General features: G+C 42.8%; 1 protein-coding gene across 4 annotated transcripts in view; it reads right to left on the reverse strand.

Annotated features, from left to right (window-relative positions):
* Positions 1-18,733, reverse strand: part of aff2 (AF4/FMR2 family, member 2) — a 711,233-nt gene that overhangs the window by 222,989 nt on the left and 469,511 nt on the right. For all 4 annotated transcript variants that reach the window (XM_063061151.1, XM_063061150.1, XM_063061152.1 and 1 more), the window contains exons 6-7: positions 17,864-17,900; positions 17,562-17,613 (exon numbers count right to left, since the gene is read on the reverse strand). In XM_063061151.1, coding sequence (XP_062917221.1) covers positions 17,562-17,613; positions 17,864-17,900 — 89 coding nt within the window. The remainder of the gene's footprint in view (positions 1-17,561; positions 17,614-17,863; positions 17,901-18,733) is intronic.

Raw genomic sequence — 18,733 nt, forward strand, 5'->3', positions numbered from 1 at the left:
CTTGGATGTATTGGGCAGCCCGCAAGTGCTGCCACATATTCCCGTGCCAACATGACATGCCCATTCAGCAGAACAGCACAAGCAGCAACAACAGCAACAAAACAAAACAACAGCAGGGTAACAACTCCCTTTCCCACCCTCCACCCCCTCACCCACTTACACCATAGGCAGGCCTCCAGTCCCAGGGCAGGCCGCCTCTGACCTCCAGTCCTTGATCCCAAACCACTAAGACTCTCAGATATTGGGCCTCCAATCTCCAGTCCTTGGTTTGGACTCACAGGTTTGCAGACATTGTCCATCTGACCTCAGGTCAAGCTGAACAAGGGGCTTCAAAGTTTGTGTCAGAAAATGTAGAGGAGGCTTGACTCAAAAGCAGAGCAGAGGAGATGATTCAGCGGTGAACAATAACTTTAATAACAGATGGCAAAATAACAAACCACAAGGGGCCACAAATCTACAGAGAACAGAAACTAAACCCACCAATCAAAAAGGTAAACTTTAGCCAGGGAGAGTGAAAGTAAGGAGTAACTGGTTGAGGCCAGCTGGTTTGATGAGTGATCAAGGACTGTGGATGAGAACTGGGTTTAAATAGGCTGCAGGAGATGAGCCTGGAATGAATGCAAGTGAATCCTATTAGCTGAGTGGAGACTGTGAGGTGCTTGCACGTGCAAGCTGGATCAGGCCTGACACATTGGGTCTCTACCTCTGGACTCAACAACTTTGGTGTTTTACCTTTGGGCTGGGTGAAAGTGTTTTAATGTGATCCCAGTTTACAGCACTGTGGCAAGGCTCAGCTCAGTGTGGGGGGCATTCTGAGTACTGGAAGCTGCGTGCACCCACACAATGGCTGTGCCAGACAGTGAATATTACTCCGTCCTATCTGTGGGACTCCCTCTTTACAGCACCTTCAGCAGAAACTCAAGAGATTCTATAGATGCTGGAAATGTTAAACAACACATACACATGCTGGAAGAACTCGGCAGGTCAGGCAGCATTCACAGAGGGGAATAAACAGTCAATGTTTTGAGCTGAGATCCTTCATTGAGGCTGGGAAGAAAGGAGGAAAAGGCCCAAAGAAGTTAGGTAGGGGGATGATTTAAGACACGAGAGGTGGAAGAGGTAAAGGGCTTAAGAGGAAGGAATCTGATAAGAGGTGACATCGAATAAAGGGAAAGAAGTTGGACACCAGAGGGAGTGATGGGAGCAGAAAACACTTCAGCAGAAAACAGCTGCATCACCACTATTTTTTCAAGGGCCATTAGAGCGATGGTCAATAAATCTGACTTTGCCAACAGTGCCCAAATCCTGAACCCCCCCACCCCATAAATAAATAAATAGCATCAACATTTCACACCCAGAATATCAATGACTATCAACATGTCAGTATGACTGAGGCTCAAATGACTGACGTACAATATTGAATTTTACAACTTCAGGTAACTTACTCTGAAGATACAAGATACTCTAAATGCTGGCATTGGGAGCAAAAAAAAAGACTGCTGCAAGAACTCAGTGGGTCAGTCTGCATCTGTGGAGAGAAATGGACAGTTGAAATTTCAAGACTTTGCATCTGGATGGGTGTCTAGCCAATATATCTCAATCCTAAACTTTGACTGTCTATTTCCCTTCACAGATGCTGTCCGACCTGCTGACTTTCTTCAGCAAATTGTGTGTCATGAAATCACACCCTTAAGTCTTTGAGACTGACTAAGCTGGTTTATTTTTTGTACTTTTTATTTCTTTTTCTCCTCTGGGAGTGGAGTACTGCTGGGCACATCCTCCTGCTCTGTATTTCACAACTCCCACATTCTTTTCTTCATGTTCTCTCTCTCTAACCATACCCATTCAATCCTTATCCAGTTAAGCTTGTTTACAGCTGATCCCGTCACAAACAAGAGATGCTGGAAATCCAAGCAACACACAGAAAATGCTGGAGGAACTCAGCAGGCCAGGCAGCGTCTATAGAAAAAAGTACAGTCAACGTTTTGGGCCAAGACCCTTCAGCAGGATTGTACCTTTGCCGAAGGGTTTCAGCCTGAAACGTTGACTGTATAGATGTTGCCTGGCCTGCCGAGTTCCTCCAGCATTTTCTGTGTGTTACAGCTTGTCCCTATGGTCACTCCAGTTCTTTCATATCAGAAACATCACCCCACCTCCCTGCAGCCTAACCAGCTTCTCTTTCCCTGCTCTGACAAACAGTGCTTGACTTGAGAAATTAGCTCTGTTTCTTTTTCCATGTGTGGTTTGTCCTGCTGAGAATTTCCCACAGTCTCTGTTGTTATTTTAGGTTTCCAACACGCACAGGTTTTCTTTAAAATTTTGATTTATGTGGGGGGGAGGGGCATGGTAGTGTAACGCTTTTACAACACCAGCAATCGGGTTCGATTCTGCTGCTGTCTGGATGGAGTTTGTACGTTCTCCCCAGGAACTCATGGGTTTCCTCTGGGTGCTCCTGTTTTCTCTCATGTTCCTGAGACATATGGGTTAGTAGGTTAGTTGACCAAATGGGTGTAATTGGGCAGTACGGGTTTGTTGGGCAAGAAGCACCTGTTACTGTGTTGAATTTCTAAATAAATAAAAATAAGAATGATTGTTTGTGGATGTCTCTGACATTCAGGATAAATGACCTGTGCAATTACTTACACAATCAGCCTCAGTACCAAATAGCCATTAGCTCTTGGATCAAATGTAAAAGACTTCTGGTCCTCTGTGTAAAAATACCCTAAAATAAACCGGAACAATCAGATGTTCTTTGCAACAACAAAGGTAACACAAAATACCACAGATGAAATAAGAGATGAAAGTAATTAATTATGCAAAGTGCAATGGGACACGAACACTCCACTTTAGTAAGCCAGAGAAATGACTGTGAACTTAAAGAGGAAGATAAAAGAATTAGAAGCCTTAATGCAGTGCAGGATTATGTCTGAGGGCACATTGTTAATTTTATTTGATTTCCTACAGTTTTGGAAACTACAGCGGATATAATTAATGCAATTTTCTTCTGTCGTAAGGGGAGAAGTATTTTTGTTTGATATAATTGAGAGCTGGGCACTAATTGACATCAGTGGGAATGAATATCCTTTGCCAGGCATCCTCGAAGAAGATAGCGCATACCATCAGTTAGGATAGGCAGTGACACAACCGCTACGCTTGTCCTCAACACTGGTCCCCCGCAAGGCTGCATCTTCAGCCCCTAATCTCCTCAGACAGTAAGACAATAATTAGGAGCAGAATTAGCCTATTCAGCCCATTGATCCTGCTCCACCATTCTGTCGTGGCTGATTTACTATCTCTCTCAACCCCATTCTCCTGCGTTCCCCGTGACCTTTGACACCTTTACTCTTTGACTTCCCACTCATGGGTGGGTGGCTGGAGTCTACCTTAACTCAATCCACAGGTTTGCAGATGACACTACCATAGTGGGCTTAATCACAAATAACAATGAGTTGGAATACAGGAAGGAGACAGAGAGACTAATGACTTTTATCAGTGCTGGAAAGAAAGGGGGAAGAAACTAGAATAGACAACAGACAATAGGTGCAGGAGTAGGCCATTCTGCCCTTCGAGCCAGCACTGCCATTCACTGTGATCATGGCTGATCGTCCACAATCAGTACCCAGTTCCTGCCGTATCCCCATAACCTTTGATTCCCCTATCTTTAAGAGCTCTATCCATCTCTTTCTTGAAAGCATCCAGAGACTTGGCCTCCACAGCCTTCTGGGGCAGAGCATTCCATATATCCACCACTCTCTGGGTGAAAAAGTTTTTCCTCAACTCCGTTCTAAATGGCCTACCCCTTATTCTTAAACTGTGGCCTGTGGTTCTGGACTCACCCATCAGCGGGAACATGCTTCCTGCCTCCAGCGTGTCCAATCCCTTAATAATCTTATATGTTTCAATAAGATCCCCTCTCAGCCTTCTAAATTCCAGAGTATACAAGCCCAGTCGCTCCAAGCTTTCGACAAATGACAGTCCCGCCATCCCGGGAATTAACCTTGTGAACCTACGCTGCACTCCCTCAATAACAAGAATGGCCTTCCTCAAATTTGGAGACCAAAACTGCACACGGTACTCCAGGTGTGGTCTCACCAGGGCCCTGTACAGCTGCAGAAGGACCTCTTTGCTCTTATACTCAATTCCCCTTGTTACGAAGGCCAGCATGTCATTAGCATTAGCAAGAAGGTAGTGGGAGGGGAAGGAGTACACACTGGGAGGTGATAGGTGACACCAGCTGAGTGGGGAGGTGGGTAAATTGGTTTATCACTGTCATTAATGTTATTTATTTATTTATTGAGCTATAGCACTGAATAGACATTTCCAGCTCTTCAAGCTGCGCTGCCCACCCATTAAACCCCAGCCTAATCACAGGACAATTTACAATGACCAATTAGCCTATTAACTCATACGCCTTTGGATTGCGGAAGGAAACTGCCGTGGCCCGGGGAAAATGTACAAATTCCTTACAGACAGTGACAGGAATTGAACCTGGGTCGCTGATACTGTAAAGTGTTGTGCTAACCACTACAGTACCGTGCCGAGGTACAATGCAGGACTAGTTTTGCTGACCATCAATACAGATTAATTCATTGTAACCGTGCACTCAGGTTGTAGAAGATTAAACAATGAAGAATAAAGTGTACCAGATACAGAGAAATTGCAGCGTAGGTAGACAGTAAGGTAGAAGGTCACAGCGAGGTCAAGAGTCCATCTTATTGTACGGGGTAATGATCTGGTTATTCTTGGGAGGAAGTAGTATCAAAGAAGAAAAGATTAGCTTTATTTTCACCTGTACATCAAAAATTGAAGAATTATCAAAAGAATAGACTGATGAAATTATTGTGGAAGGACAGACTAACAAATGAGGAAGTGTTGTGAAAAGCCGATTAAGAGAAGAACTGATATAGTCAATCAGGAAATGACAGCTGGAAGTTCTGGGATATATACTGAGGAAAGAGAAGCTCCCACAACCTGCAGTGATAGGAAAAACTGATGTAAGAAACAGAGCGTGACATTCTTGAATTACATCAAGGGATGGACAGGCAAATGTTGTGAAGATTTCTCAGATTAAAGACAGTTGGAAGACCACGATCGCCCAAGTCGTACAACATGGCGCAAAATGATGATGATGTGCGATGAAACATGGAAAGTAAAATGAAATACGTCATTTTTAACACACAACAGTCTCTAGAGTTTACACAAAACATATCCAGTGAGTGAGGTCAGAGGAGAACGGCCAGACTGGTTGAAGTTGACAGGAAGGCAACAGTAACAAAAAATAACTACACTTTACAACAGTGCTTTGCAGAACATCCATTAACGCACAACACATTGAACCTTGAAGTGGACGAACTACAGCAGCAGAAGACCATGAACACACAATCAGTGGCCACTTTATTAGGTACAGGAGATATCAGCTATAATGGCCACTGAGTGTACTATAAACACGAGGAAGTCTGCAGATGCAGGAAATCCAGAACAACATGCACAAAATGCTGGGTGAACTCAGCAGGTCAGGCTGCATCTATGGAAATGAATAAACAATTGATATCTCAGACTGAGACACTTCTTCAGGACTGAGAAGGAAGACACCAGAATAAAAAAGTGGGGGCAGGGGAAGCAGGCTAGCTAGAAGGTGATAGGTGAAACCAGGTTGATCAGGAAAGTCAACGGCTAGGGAAGGAATCTGATCGAAGAGGAGAGTGGACCATGGGAGTAAGGGAAGGAAGAGGGGACCCAGGGAGAAATGACAGACAGGTGAGAAGGGGTAAAAGGTCAGAGTGGGCAATAGGGAAAGAGGGGAAGGGGGAATTTTTTTTTTACCAGAAGGTGAAATCAATATTCATGCTATCAGGTTGGAGGCAGAGTGTATTTATGCATTTCTGAGGGTGTTTGTTCCTTGGGTAGATGAACAGATAGATACCTATTCATGTCTGGTATCAGTAAGAGTTCTATTTCTGAAGAGTTGAGTTAATATTATTGAGCTATTTGTAACAGGGTCACGGCATTCATACTTATATAACCAAAATGTGAAGGAGATGGTGAGGTACTACATTCACCAGACACATAACGCAATGGAAAAGCGGCTTTCTGTCTAAGCAAGATATTGTGATGTCCATTGACAGCTCAGTGTCAAACTAATGTGCTGAATGAGTGAAAAAACTGTGGCAGGGCTCACATGAAATCAAGGTACAACAGAAGAGGCTGGAATCTGAATCAGAATCATGTTTATTATCACTGACAAATATCGTGAAATTTGTTGTTTTGCTGCAGCAGTACAGTGCAAGACATAAAATTCACTAGAGATTACAATAAGAAATATATAAAGTAAGTAAGCTGCAAAAAGAGAACAAACCCATGAGGTTGTATTCAGGAGTTCACTGATTGTTCAAAAGTCTGACAGCGGAGGGGAAAAAATTGTTCCTAAAATGTTGAGAGTCCTGTACCTCCTCCTTGATGGTAGCAGTGAGAGGAGGGCATTTCCTGGGTGATAATGATGGATGCCACTATTTTTGAGGCTTTACTTTTTGAAGGTGCCCTGGATGCTGGGGAGGCTCGTGCCCATGATGGAGCTGGCTGAGGTTACAACTTCCTGCGGCTTTCATTGATCCTTTGCAGTGGTCCCTCTATACCAGACAGTGATGCAATCAGTCCAGGGTGCGTCTGTAGAAATATGCTGCAAAAAAAAAATCAGATCTCCCCTCTTCTCAGTATTACCATCAGGAAGGAGGTACTGGAGCTTGAAGACAGACACTCAAATTTTTAGGAACATCTTCTTACTCCCTGTCATCAGATTTCTGAATGGTCCATGAACCTTCCTATTTTGATCTCTTTTTGCATGGTCTGCCTGCCTGTCTGTGTGTCTATCTATCTATATATCTAGTTATTTTTACTTATTGTGACTTACAGTATTTTTTATGAATTGCAGTGTACTGCTGCTGCAAAACAAGAAATTTCACAACGTGTCAGAGATAGGGGGCCACGCTAATGTAGCAAATATCGCAATGCTATTACAGCTAGGAGCTTTGGAGTTCAGAGTTCAATTCTGTCTCCATCTGTGCAAGACTCTGTGACTATATATGTTTCTCTGGATGCTCTGCTTTCCTCCCACAGTCCAAAAACGTACTGGTTAGTAGGCTACTTGGTCATTGTAAACTGTCTGTGATTAGCTATCGTTAAATAGGTGAGTTGCTGGGTAGATGAGCTCATTGGGCCGGAAGGGCCTGTTCCATGATGTATCTCTAAATAAGAATAAAAATAAAGTTTCTGGTTTTTATTCAACTGGAGGAACTCAATACTTCAAGCAGTCTCTGCGGGAGAGGAACCGTGGACGTTTTGGGTTGACAATTCCTTTCCCACAATAGCTGCTTCTTGACTCACTGAGTTTCTCCACAGACACAAGAGATTCTGCAGATGCTGGAAATCTTCAGCAAACCATAAGACTGTAAGACATAGGAGCAGAATTAAGCCATTCAGCCCATCAAGTCTGGTCTGTCTTTCTATCATGGCTGATTTATTACCCCTCTCAATCCCATTCTTTTGCCTTTTCCCCGTAACCTTTGACACCCATACTAATCAAGAACCTATTAACCCCTGCTTTAAATATACCCAATGGCTTGATCTCCACAACCATCTGGGACAATGAATTTCACAGATTCACAATCTTCTGGCTAAAGAAATTCCTCCTCCTCTCTGTTCTAAATGGACATCCTTCTATTGTGAGGCTATGCCTTCTGGTCCTAGAATCCCCCACTATAGAAAACATGTTCTCCACATCCACTCTATCACTCAACATTCGATAGGTTTCAATAAGGGCCTACTCATTCTTCTAAACTCCAGCTGTCCCAGAGCCATCAAACATTCCATAAAGAACACAATAATAATAAATCACAATAAATATAAATACGAGGGGCGATTGATAAGTTTGTGGCCTAAGGTAGGAGGAGTCAATTTTAGAAAACCTAGCACATTTATTTTTTCAACATAGTCCCCTCCTACATTTACACACTTAGTCCAGCGGTCATGGTGCATACTGATCTTGGACCTCCAGGAAGTATCCACAGCAGGGGTGATTGATAAGTTCGTGGCCAAAGTAGAAGAAGATGAGTTATACAGCTCTCGTTACATGCACATGCAGTTCAACTCTTTGAGTGATTATGCAGAAAGTTTGAAGTTAATAACTCATCTCCTTCTACCTTAGGCCATGAACTTATTAATCACCTCTGATGAGTTATTAACTTCAAACTTTCTGCATAATCACTCAAAGAGTTGAACTGCACATGCATGTAACGAGAGCTGTATAACTCATCTTCTTCTACTTTAGGCCACGAAATTATGAATCACCCCTGCTATGGGCACTTTCTGGAGGTCCAGGATCAGTATGCTCCACGACCGTTGGACTAAGTATGTAAATGTAGGACGGGACTATGTTGAAAAACAAATGTGCTAGGTTTTCTAAAATTGACTCCTTCTACCTTAGGCCACGAACTTATCAATCATCCCTCGTACATTATATAACATGTACACTGATTGATTGCATGTTAATAAAGTGATGTTAGGCATAGACATGTCTGTCCATAAGGTGACTCTGACAGGAAATGATAAAGACGTGGTGGTTGCGGTGTGGAGGGGTGGGTTAGTGGGTGGAGGGTTGATCAGCCCTGCTGCTTGAGGAAAGTATCTTATTGAGTTTGACGGTCCTGGCATGGATGCTATGTAGCCTCCTCCCTGGTGGGAGTGGGACAAACAGTCCATGAGCAGGGTGCATGGGATCCATCATGATATTGATGGCATTTTTCTGACACCTTTCTGTATATAGGTCCTTGATGGTGGGTAGGTTGGTGCCAGTGATGCCTTGGGCAGTTTTGAGTTCCAGTGGTAAAGCCTCCATGTCTGCCACAGGTCAGCTTCTGTACCGTGCAGTCATGTAGCATGTTAGGATTCTCTCTATGCACATCTGTGGAGTGATGTGAGTATACAGGAAAGATGTAATCAAAGTTGAAAGAGTACAGACAAAACTTACAAAGATGTTGCTGGGTCTGGAGGACCTGAGTTATAAGGAAAGATTGAATAGGTCAGGGCTGTATTCCTTAGAATGTAGAAGATTGGGAGAAGATTTGATAGAGATAGACAAAATTATGAGGGATACAGACAGGGTAAATGCAAGCAAGCTTTTTCCACTGAGGTTGGGTAGGACTACAACCAGAGGAGATGGGTTAGGGTGAAAGGTGAAAAGTTTAAGGGAAACTTGAGGGGAAACTTCTTCAGTAGGGGCTCATGAGAGTGTGGAATGAGCTACCAGCGCAAGTGGTGCATGCAAGCTTGATTTCAACACTTAAAGGCAGTTCAGATAGGTACATGGATGGTAGAGGTATGGAGGGCTATGGTCCTGATGCAGGTCAATGAGAATAGGCATTTTAAATGGTTTCAGCATGGACTAGATGGACTGAAGGGCCTGTTTCTGTGCTGTGGTTCTCCATGGCTCTACAGGTGTGCATAGTTGAGCTCTCTATGAATTACATACAGAAAAACTCATACGAAAAGCAGCAGCAACTTCTACTGACAAAAGCAGGATTACTTTCCCAGTGGAATAAGGTGCACAGAACTAAATTACAAAATATAAATTCAGTGCGTAAGATTATATCCAGCAAATACAGAAGAGTGATCACTGAATGTGATTCATTTCCATTCTGCCTGGGAGTCGTATTACCACGCAAAACCAGGAGATTGCTCGTAACAATCCTGGCACAATCAAGTCCCAGTCTAATTAAAATAACAATGGTGGTGACAGATGGAATAAGTCTGCCTGGAATTTTTATAACCTTTGTTTGAATGAGCTCAACAGCCAATATAGATCTTCATAAAAAAATTCTCATTTTCAAAGCCGTTCAAATCAAAGTTTATTGTTATGGCTTTTCTTGCTTTGTTCGCTGTCATCAAAGCTATTCTGGGTGCAGTTTGCTTTATAAAAAAGACAAGTAATCATGTGTATAGTAATTCTGTTTGGAAAAAGAAATTACTGATTATGTTCTGGTTTTCGTGCAGAGGCTTGATGTACTGTTTGATTGAAGCAAGTGCAGCACTATTGTGTTGGAGAGTGTATCTCTGAGTGTATCTCAATGGCATCTCATGCATCTCACAACTGCGATGCCAAAGGAGAAGGTATTAAGACCATAAGACTGTAAGATTGTTGTTGTTCCTCTTCACGCCTTGACGGCAATCTTGATGTTTCTTTAGCATTTTGTCTGTTCTTTCCGAGGCTGGGTTGCTGGTTCGACGCTCAACCCAGCGCAGACGGAAAGTGTGCAAGGAGCCAGCCGGACTTGAAACCAGGACCATTCTCCTCAAAGTCCAGTCCGGATGTCACTACACCACCTTAAGATATAGGAGCAGAATTAGGCTATTTGGCCCCTCAAGTCTGCTCTACCTTTTAATCATGGCTGATCTATTTCCCTCTCAGCCTCAATCCCCATAACCCTTCATTCCTGACTAATCAAGAACTGATCAAATTCTTCCTCAAATACACCCAGTGACCTGGCCTCCACAGCCACTGGTGGCAATGAATTCCACAGATTCACCACTCTGGGACTGAAGAAGTTCCTCCTCATCTCCATTCTAAATCAATGTGCTTCTATTCTGATGCTGTGTCCTCCAGTCATAGACTCCCCCCACCATGGGAAACATCTTCTTGAAATCCACTGTCAAGGCCTTTCAACATTCGATAGGTTTCAATGAGATCCCCCTTCATTCTTCAGGTTTTAGAAGGGCTGGCTGTATCACATGGTTATCTTCAGCTTAGGGGAGGTATATTATAGAGGGTACAGAGGATAGCCACTCAGTTGAAGACACAAGAAATTACAGATTTACTCTGTTGAAGCCTCTCTGTCCAAAACATCAACTGTTTATTCCTCCCCATAGGTGCTGCCTGACTTGCTGAGTTCCTCCAGTATATTGTGGTTGTTGCTCTGGGTTTCCAGCATCTGTAGAACATCTTGTGTTTAAGACCGCAGTTCTGTATCTGGGTAGTGAATCTGTGGAATTCATTGTCAAGAGGGCTTTGGAGGCCAAGCCATTGGAAAAACTTAAAGTGGAGGTTGATAGGTTCTTGATTAGTAAGGGTGTCAAAGGTTATGGAGAGAAAACAGGTGAATGGAGTTGAGAGGGATAATGGGAGGGAGTTCAGAGGAGGTTCACAAGAATGATCCCAAGAATGAGAGAGTTAACATATGAGGAATGTTTGATGGCTCTGGGATGGCATTTGCTGGAGTTTAGAAGAATGACTAGGACCTCATTGGGCATATATGAAATAGAGGTTAATAGGTTCTTGATTAGTATGGGTGTCAAGGTTTATGGAGAGTAAGCAGGTGGATGGAGTTGAGAGGGATAATACATCAGCCATGATGGAATGGCAGACCAGACATAATGGGCCAAATGGCCTCACCTTTCTATGTGTTATGATCTCAAAGTGCCCCCTTGTGAATCTCATTAGTCCTTTTCCCTTTCCTCTTGTGGGCCTTGCAGCTTATTCTCTCTTGGCTATCCATCAAGTTCCCCTTGGTTCTTCTGCCTTGAATTTAAACTCACGGATAATTTATCAATCTACCATCACCTTTTTGAGATGTAGAAGGAAAATAGGGCATCTGTCAGAAACTCACACCATGGTGTTTGCAAGGGTGCAATTATTCAGGTTACAAACCACAATTATGTGACACCAGTAACCTCAGTCCAGACAACATCTGAAACTATTCCACATAAAGAGATATTAGGAAAGGTGACCAAAAAACCTGATGAAAGAAGACTTTGAGGAGCTTCTTAAAATTTGATAGAGTTGTGGAAAGGCAGAGAGGTTTATGAGGAAAATTCCAGAGGTTAGGATCTTGGCAGCTGCGAGCAAGATGGTGAGAATAGGACCAATCAAGTGTAACAGTGGAAAAGTGTGTGTAGAACTGGAGGAGATAGCAGAGGTACTTAATGAATACTTTGCTTCAGTATTCACCTCGGAAGAGGATCTTGGCAATTGTAGGGATGACTTACGGCTGACTAAAAAGCTTGAGCATGTAGGTATTAAGAAAGAGGATGTGCTGGAGCTTTTGGAAAGCATCAAGTTGGATCAGTCATCAGGACCGGATGAGATGTACCACAGGCTACTGTGGGAGGCGAGGGAGGAGATTGCTGAGCCTCTGGTAATGATCTTTGCATCATCAATGGGGATGGGAGAGGTTCTGGAGGTTTGGAGGGTTGCAGATGTTGTTCCCTTATTCAAGAAAGGGAGTAGAGATAACCCAGGAAATTATAGATCAGTGAGTCTTACTACAGTGGTTGGTAAGTTGATGGAGAAGATACTGACAGGCAGGATTTATGAACATTTGGAGAGGCATAATATGATTAGGAATTGTTAGCATGTCGTTGTCAAAGGCAGGCCATGCCTTACAAGTCTGATTGAATTTTCTGAGGATGTGACTAAACACATTGATGAAGGTAGAGCAGTAGATATTGTGTATATGGATTTCAGCAAGGCATTTGATAAGGTACCCCATGCAAGGCTTATTGAGAAAGTAAGGAGGCATGGAATCCAAGGGGACATTGCTTTGTGGATCCAGAACTGGTTTGCCCACAGAAGGCAAAGAGTAGTTGTCAATGGGTCATATTCTGCATGGAGGTTGGTGACCAGTGGTGTGCCTCAGGGATCTGTTCTGGGACCCTTACTCTTCGTGATTTTTATAAAAAAAAACCTGGATAAGGAAGTACAGGCATGGGGTAGTAAATTTGCTGATGACACAAAGATTGGGGGTGTTGTGGATAGTGTGGAGGGCTGTCAGGGGTTACAGTGGGACATTGATAGGATGCAAAACTGGGCTGAGAAGTGGCAGGTGGAGTTCAACCCAGATAAGTGTGAAGTGGTTCATTTTGGTAGGTCAAATATGATGGCACAATATACTATTAATGGTAAGACAATTGGCAGTGTGAAGGATCAGAAGGATCTTGGTGTCCGAGCTCATAGGACACTCAAAGCTGTTATGCAGGTTGATTCTGTGGTTAAGAAGGTATATGGTCCATCCGCCATCATCAATCTTGGGACTGAGTTTAAGAGCTGAGAGGTAATGTTGCAGCTAGATAAGTACATGGAGCTTAGAAAGATAGAAGGCTATGGATAACCTTGGGTAATTTCTAAGGTAAGGAAATGTTCGGCACAGCTTTGTGAGCCGAAGGTGTAGGTTTTGTGCTGTAGTTTTCTGTGTTTCTGTGATAGTAGTGTAGCATCAAAAATAAGAGGTATGCAGGATGCACTGCTCCCTCTAGTAACTGAAATGCTTCCGTGCACAAAGCCTTTGTTGCTGTGCAGCTGGAATTTTTATTTTATATATTATTAATATAATTTTGAAGTTACATTAATAAAATTCTGAAATCTATGTTAATATAGAGTAATTGAGAAATACTCTGTAATTATGCGTTAATGAATATAATCCACAAATTTTCTAAATTATAAACATACCAAACCTTTACTTTGAAACATTTTAGAACTTCAACATATTTACATTGGTAGTGCTTCAAGTTACAACATTTAATCAAATTGTAACAGTAAACACAGAATGGAGGTCAGTAGTTCATTGTTATTAAACTGCCAGTCAGCTGAATGCTGATGTTGATTAAGTTTAAAAGTTTATGAAACATGAAAGATTTTCTTTGTGGTGTTGTCTTTCACGATATCCTTCAATTAATAAGTATAATCAGAATTACAGGTGTCCCCCACTTTTCAAACGTTCGCTTTACAAAACCTCACTGTTACAAAAGACCTACATTAGTATCCTGTTTTCGCTCTCAGAAGGTGTTTTCAGTGTTACGAAAAAAAAGCAGCACACGATAAAAGGCAGCGTGCGCCCCGGGCAGCCGCTCTCGCCGGATCCAGAACGGCATTGCTTTAACACGTGCCTATGAGCAGCCATTTGCAAGATGAGTTCTATGGTGTCAGAAAAGCCTAAAAGAGCTCGTAAGGATGTTACACTTAGCGTAAAACTAGACATAATTAAGCGTTTCGATCGTGGTCAACGAAGTAAGGACTAAGTGAGTTTGGCTTATGGAAGCTGACGGAGATGATGTTGAAGAGGTTTTGGCATCCCATGACCAAGAACTGATAGATGAAGAGTTGATGCAATTGGAAGAGGAAAGGATAACAATCAAAACCGAATGCAGTAGCGAAAGTGAAGCAACTACGTGAGATTTTCGCTGCAATGATAAAGTACAACTTTAATTTTGAAAGGGTACGTAGGCTTAGGGGATATTCGCAAGATGGTTTGAGTCCTTACAAAGAAATGTATGATAGAAAAATGTGTGAGGCTCAGCAGTCAAGCAAGCTTTCCACATCAGCCACAGCAGACGATGAACCTCGACCTTCGACATCGAGGCGGGCAGTCATAGGAGAAGATGAGCTGCCTGCTGTAATGGAAACAGATGACAAGAGAATACCCCAGTGTCCCACCACACCAACACCCAGGCGCGGACAGATACTGTACCGATTCGCGAAGAATGCAGCAGTAGCCAGGAGGCACACAGCACATATCTAAGAAAAAAGCCGAAATAAACATGCTAATTAATTAGGTGCTGCCTCACACGTAAATGTCGGCCCAGATCAAAGGCGATGCAATGGGCAATCAGCACTGATCTGTGCCGACAATTACGTGCCGGGCACACCTAATTAATTAGCATGTTTATTTTGGCTTTTTTCTTAAAGATGTGCTGGATGCTTCCTGGCTACCGCTGGACCTCTGCGTGCCTCGCGACAATGTATCGGTCGGTGGCCTGGAGGGTGGGGGCCACAGCACCAGCCAATCTGCGACAACTCAGTCTAACACACCATCATCAGTGTGCTCTGCGCTGTCTTCCCAACTCCGGTAAGTGATACTACACTGTACATACATTATTTCTACTTTATATCAGCTGTGCATTTTTACGTGTTATTTGGTATGATCTGGCAGCTTCATAGCTTAAAGGTTACTGGAGAGCGCTTGCGCCGTGTTTTTGCCAACAGCGCTTGTGTGAGATTTTCTGCCGACGGCGCTTGCGTGAGATTTTCGCTACGGAGAGCAGTGCAGTAATAATAATGTATTGATCATATCATTCCTGCTTTTGTTATATGTTACTATTATTTTAGGTTTTATGTGTTATTTGGCATGATTTGGTAGATTATTTTTGGGTCTGCGAACGCTCACAAAATTTTCCCATATAAATAAATGGTAATTGCTTCTTCGCTTTACAACATTTCGGCTTACGAACCGTTTCATAGGAACGCTCTACATTCGGATGGCGGGGGAAACCTGTATGTGATTTTTCAGTCTTCATCCTCAATAGTCATAGTATGCATATTACAGAAAATGTTTTTAAAGTACTGTGCAGTTTTCGGGCCAGGTAAAAATTTCTTGCACAAAGCATTGCACAATGGATGATGAGAGGCATTGATCGTGTGGATAGTCAGAGGTTTTTTTCCCAGGGCTGAAATGGTTGCCATAAGAGGACACAGGTTTAAGGTGCTGGGGAGTAGGTTCAGAGAAATGTCAGGGGTAAGTTTTTTACTCAGAGTGGTGAGTGTGTGGAATGGGCTGCTGGCAACGATGGTGGAGGTGGATACGATAGGGTCTTTTAAGAGACTTTTGGATAGGTACATGGAGCTTAGTAAAATAGAGGGCTATGGGTAAGACTAGTAATTTCTAAGGTAGGGGCAGGTTCAGCACAACTTTGTGGGCCGAAGGGCCTATATTGTGCTGTAGGTTTTCTATGATTCTGTGTTTCTATGTAAAGCAATGCAATATTAGAAGGAACGATGGCAGGAGGAAAGAACTGGCATCAGATATCTCCAGGATTCAAGAAGTCTTAAAAAAGCTTAACACCAGCCCAGACAGATTTCATTTGATTGCTGAACTCAAGTTTTCCACTGCTTCAATGGAATGTAACCCTGAGAACGAGTTTCACTATGTTCCAAATAGAATTACCACTGGTATCATTTTGTGGGTGGCGGATGGAGATATATTTCCACCAAAAGATGTGTAAGATGCTCCTTCCCTTCGCTAGTCTGCAAGTTATACTTAGCAAAGGTGCAGTGTGGGTGTAAGTGTGCATGTGTATGTGGTTGTACGTATGCGTGTTTGTGTGTAGGTAAGTATGTGTGTATAGGTGTGAGTGTGTGTATTTAAGTGTGAGTGTATGTATAGGTGTATGTGTGTGTATAGGGGTGCGTCTGTGTGGATGTATGTGCGCATTGGTAAGTGTGTGTGTGTGTGTACAAGTGTGGGTAAATGTGTGTTTGTGTATGGGTGTGTGTTTCTGTGTGGGTGTTGGTGACGGTGTGTGTGGGGTGTGTGTGTGTGTGTATGGGTAAGTGTGTTTGTGTATGGGTGTGTGTTTGTGTGTGTGTGGGTAAGTGTATGTGTTTGTGTGTAGGTGTGGGTGACTATATGTACGTGTGTGTAAGTGTGTGTGTGAGTTTGGATGGCTTTGTGGTGTATTGGTGTGTGAACAGTGTTTGTAAGTCCTTATGGGTGGCTGTATGTGTGTCTGGGAGGGGTGGAGCACAGTGTGGGGATTGAGACCGCTTGGCATTATTAAACCAGAGCAGTGTCTGAAGTGGTTCTTAAACCTCTCAAGAGGATCAGTGGAGAAATGCAGAGCAACATCTTCCACTTAAGCAAAACAGTCATTCATAAATCCAGTTAGAACTTAGGAGAAACATCCTTTTCTCCAAGAGAATAGTGAGAATGTGGAATCACCCCTGTATCTAGTTGAGGGAAAGAAGAAGGGCAGAAGTTCCCAACCTGAGGTTCATGGACTCCTTGCTTAATGGTGTTGATAGATGGCATAAAAAAGGTTAGAAACCACTGGTGTGGGGGGACTGGAAGAACTATTGTGGTTGGGAGGTAAGAGGAAGAAGAAGAGGGGATAGTTGGTATGAACACTTTGTGAAAACTGCTTGTCATACTTTGAGCTTTGGCCTGTATGTCAGGTATCCAAACACCAGAGTTCAGCCAATATTCTTTTGTAAACACGAGAGGACACAATTTTAAGGTGCTTGAAAGTAGGTACAGAGGAGATATCAGGGGTAAGTTTTTTACGCAGAGAGTGGTGAGTGTGTGGAATGGGCTGCCGGCGACGGTGGTGGAGGCAGATACAATAGGGTCTTTTAAGAGACTCCTGGATAGGTACATGGAGCTTAGAAAAATAGAGGGCAAACATGAGGAAATCTGCAGACGCTGAAAATTCAAGCAACACACACAAAAAATGCTGGTGAACGCAGCAGGCCAGGCAGCACCTACAGGAAGAGGTAAAAATAGAGGGCTATGGGTAACCTGAGGTAATGTTCGGCACAGCATATGGGCCGAAGGGCTTGTATTGTGCTGTAGATTTTCTATGTTTCTAAACTCGAAAGGGAAAAAAAATCTTCTTGGGTCAGGATCATAAGCCAAAGTCAATCACTGAAGTCTTGAGAGCCCTCAACACATTTCACCCAGCTTAGATTCCAGACAAAACGAGTGAGATTTTTTAATTTTAAAGGAACTCAGCCCAGTGGTACTCACGATTTTTGTGGCGCTGACTTGGTTGGAGGTTTCCCTTGAACATCGCACCGCTCTGTAAAGGACCAAGTGTCAAGAGTGTCAGGTCTGTAGTTGTTTTAACCATAACCTGTCTACAGCTGTTGTTACACCCCGTGAAATTCTACTGTTAACATGCTGTGACAGATAATTCCTCATCATAGGCAAATGATCCTTCCATCATCGGAAAACCAGAACCATGCAATTAACATTCCAACGTTAAGTTTAATTACAGGCAAAACATTAAATGGCTTTCAAAGAAAAAATGACAGTAAAGGGTGACCTACTTTGTCCATTGTACCCAGAGGTTAGATGCTGAGAATCCTATAAAATAAAGAACATAAGTTACATTAGAGCATGCTCCCTAACCACTACAGTGCAAGCCAAGAAAGGTAAGAATGTATTCATTTAGATTCAATACATTGAAATTGCAGAAATTAATGACTGATAATACAAAAGCAATTAAGCAGAATACAATGGCATTGTGTTGGGAGTGTTTGTGTTGGATAATTAGCTGGACGAGTTAGAACTAAACACACAATTCAAACAGAATGGGAAAAAGATCAGGTTGATAAAATATTGCTGATGAAAGAATCACATTTTATGTCTTCCTAACAATGTCTCTCTGTAGTATTTAATGCAGTGCCTATCAGTACAAAGGGCAGGCTGTCTTGTGCTTTATCCAAAGGAATTCCATAGTCCTGTTTGTATGGTGACAAATGGAAGTCTCATATATCCCGGTCAAAAAGCTCGAATTAAATGAAAGAAGGGGCCAAATTAGACTTAGTAAATGCAGCAACACACACAAAAAGCTGGAGGAACTCAGCAGGTTAGGCAGCATCTATGCAGGGGACTAAATAGTCAGTGTTTTGGACTGAGACTATTTATCTGGATTTAGCAATGAAGTGTTGGCTTAAATCAGGGAGAGAGTTCACGGGCAGAATTGTTACCCATACCAATTCAGAAATGGGCAGGAATTCCGCTGGGAGAGATGCAACCAAATATCCCCTACACTTGATACCCTTTCATCTTCATTAGAGTCATGGAAAATTACAACACAGAAACAGGCTCTTTGGCCCATCTAGTCCATGCTAAACTGTTTCAACTACCTACTCCTATCAACATGCACCAGGACCACAGCCCTCAATACCCCTACC

This window comes from Mobula hypostoma, chromosome 10, assembly GCF_963921235.1.
Source record: "Mobula hypostoma chromosome 10, sMobHyp1.1, whole genome shotgun sequence".
Lineage (NCBI taxonomy): Eukaryota > Metazoa > Chordata > Chondrichthyes > Myliobatiformes > Myliobatidae > Mobula > Mobula hypostoma.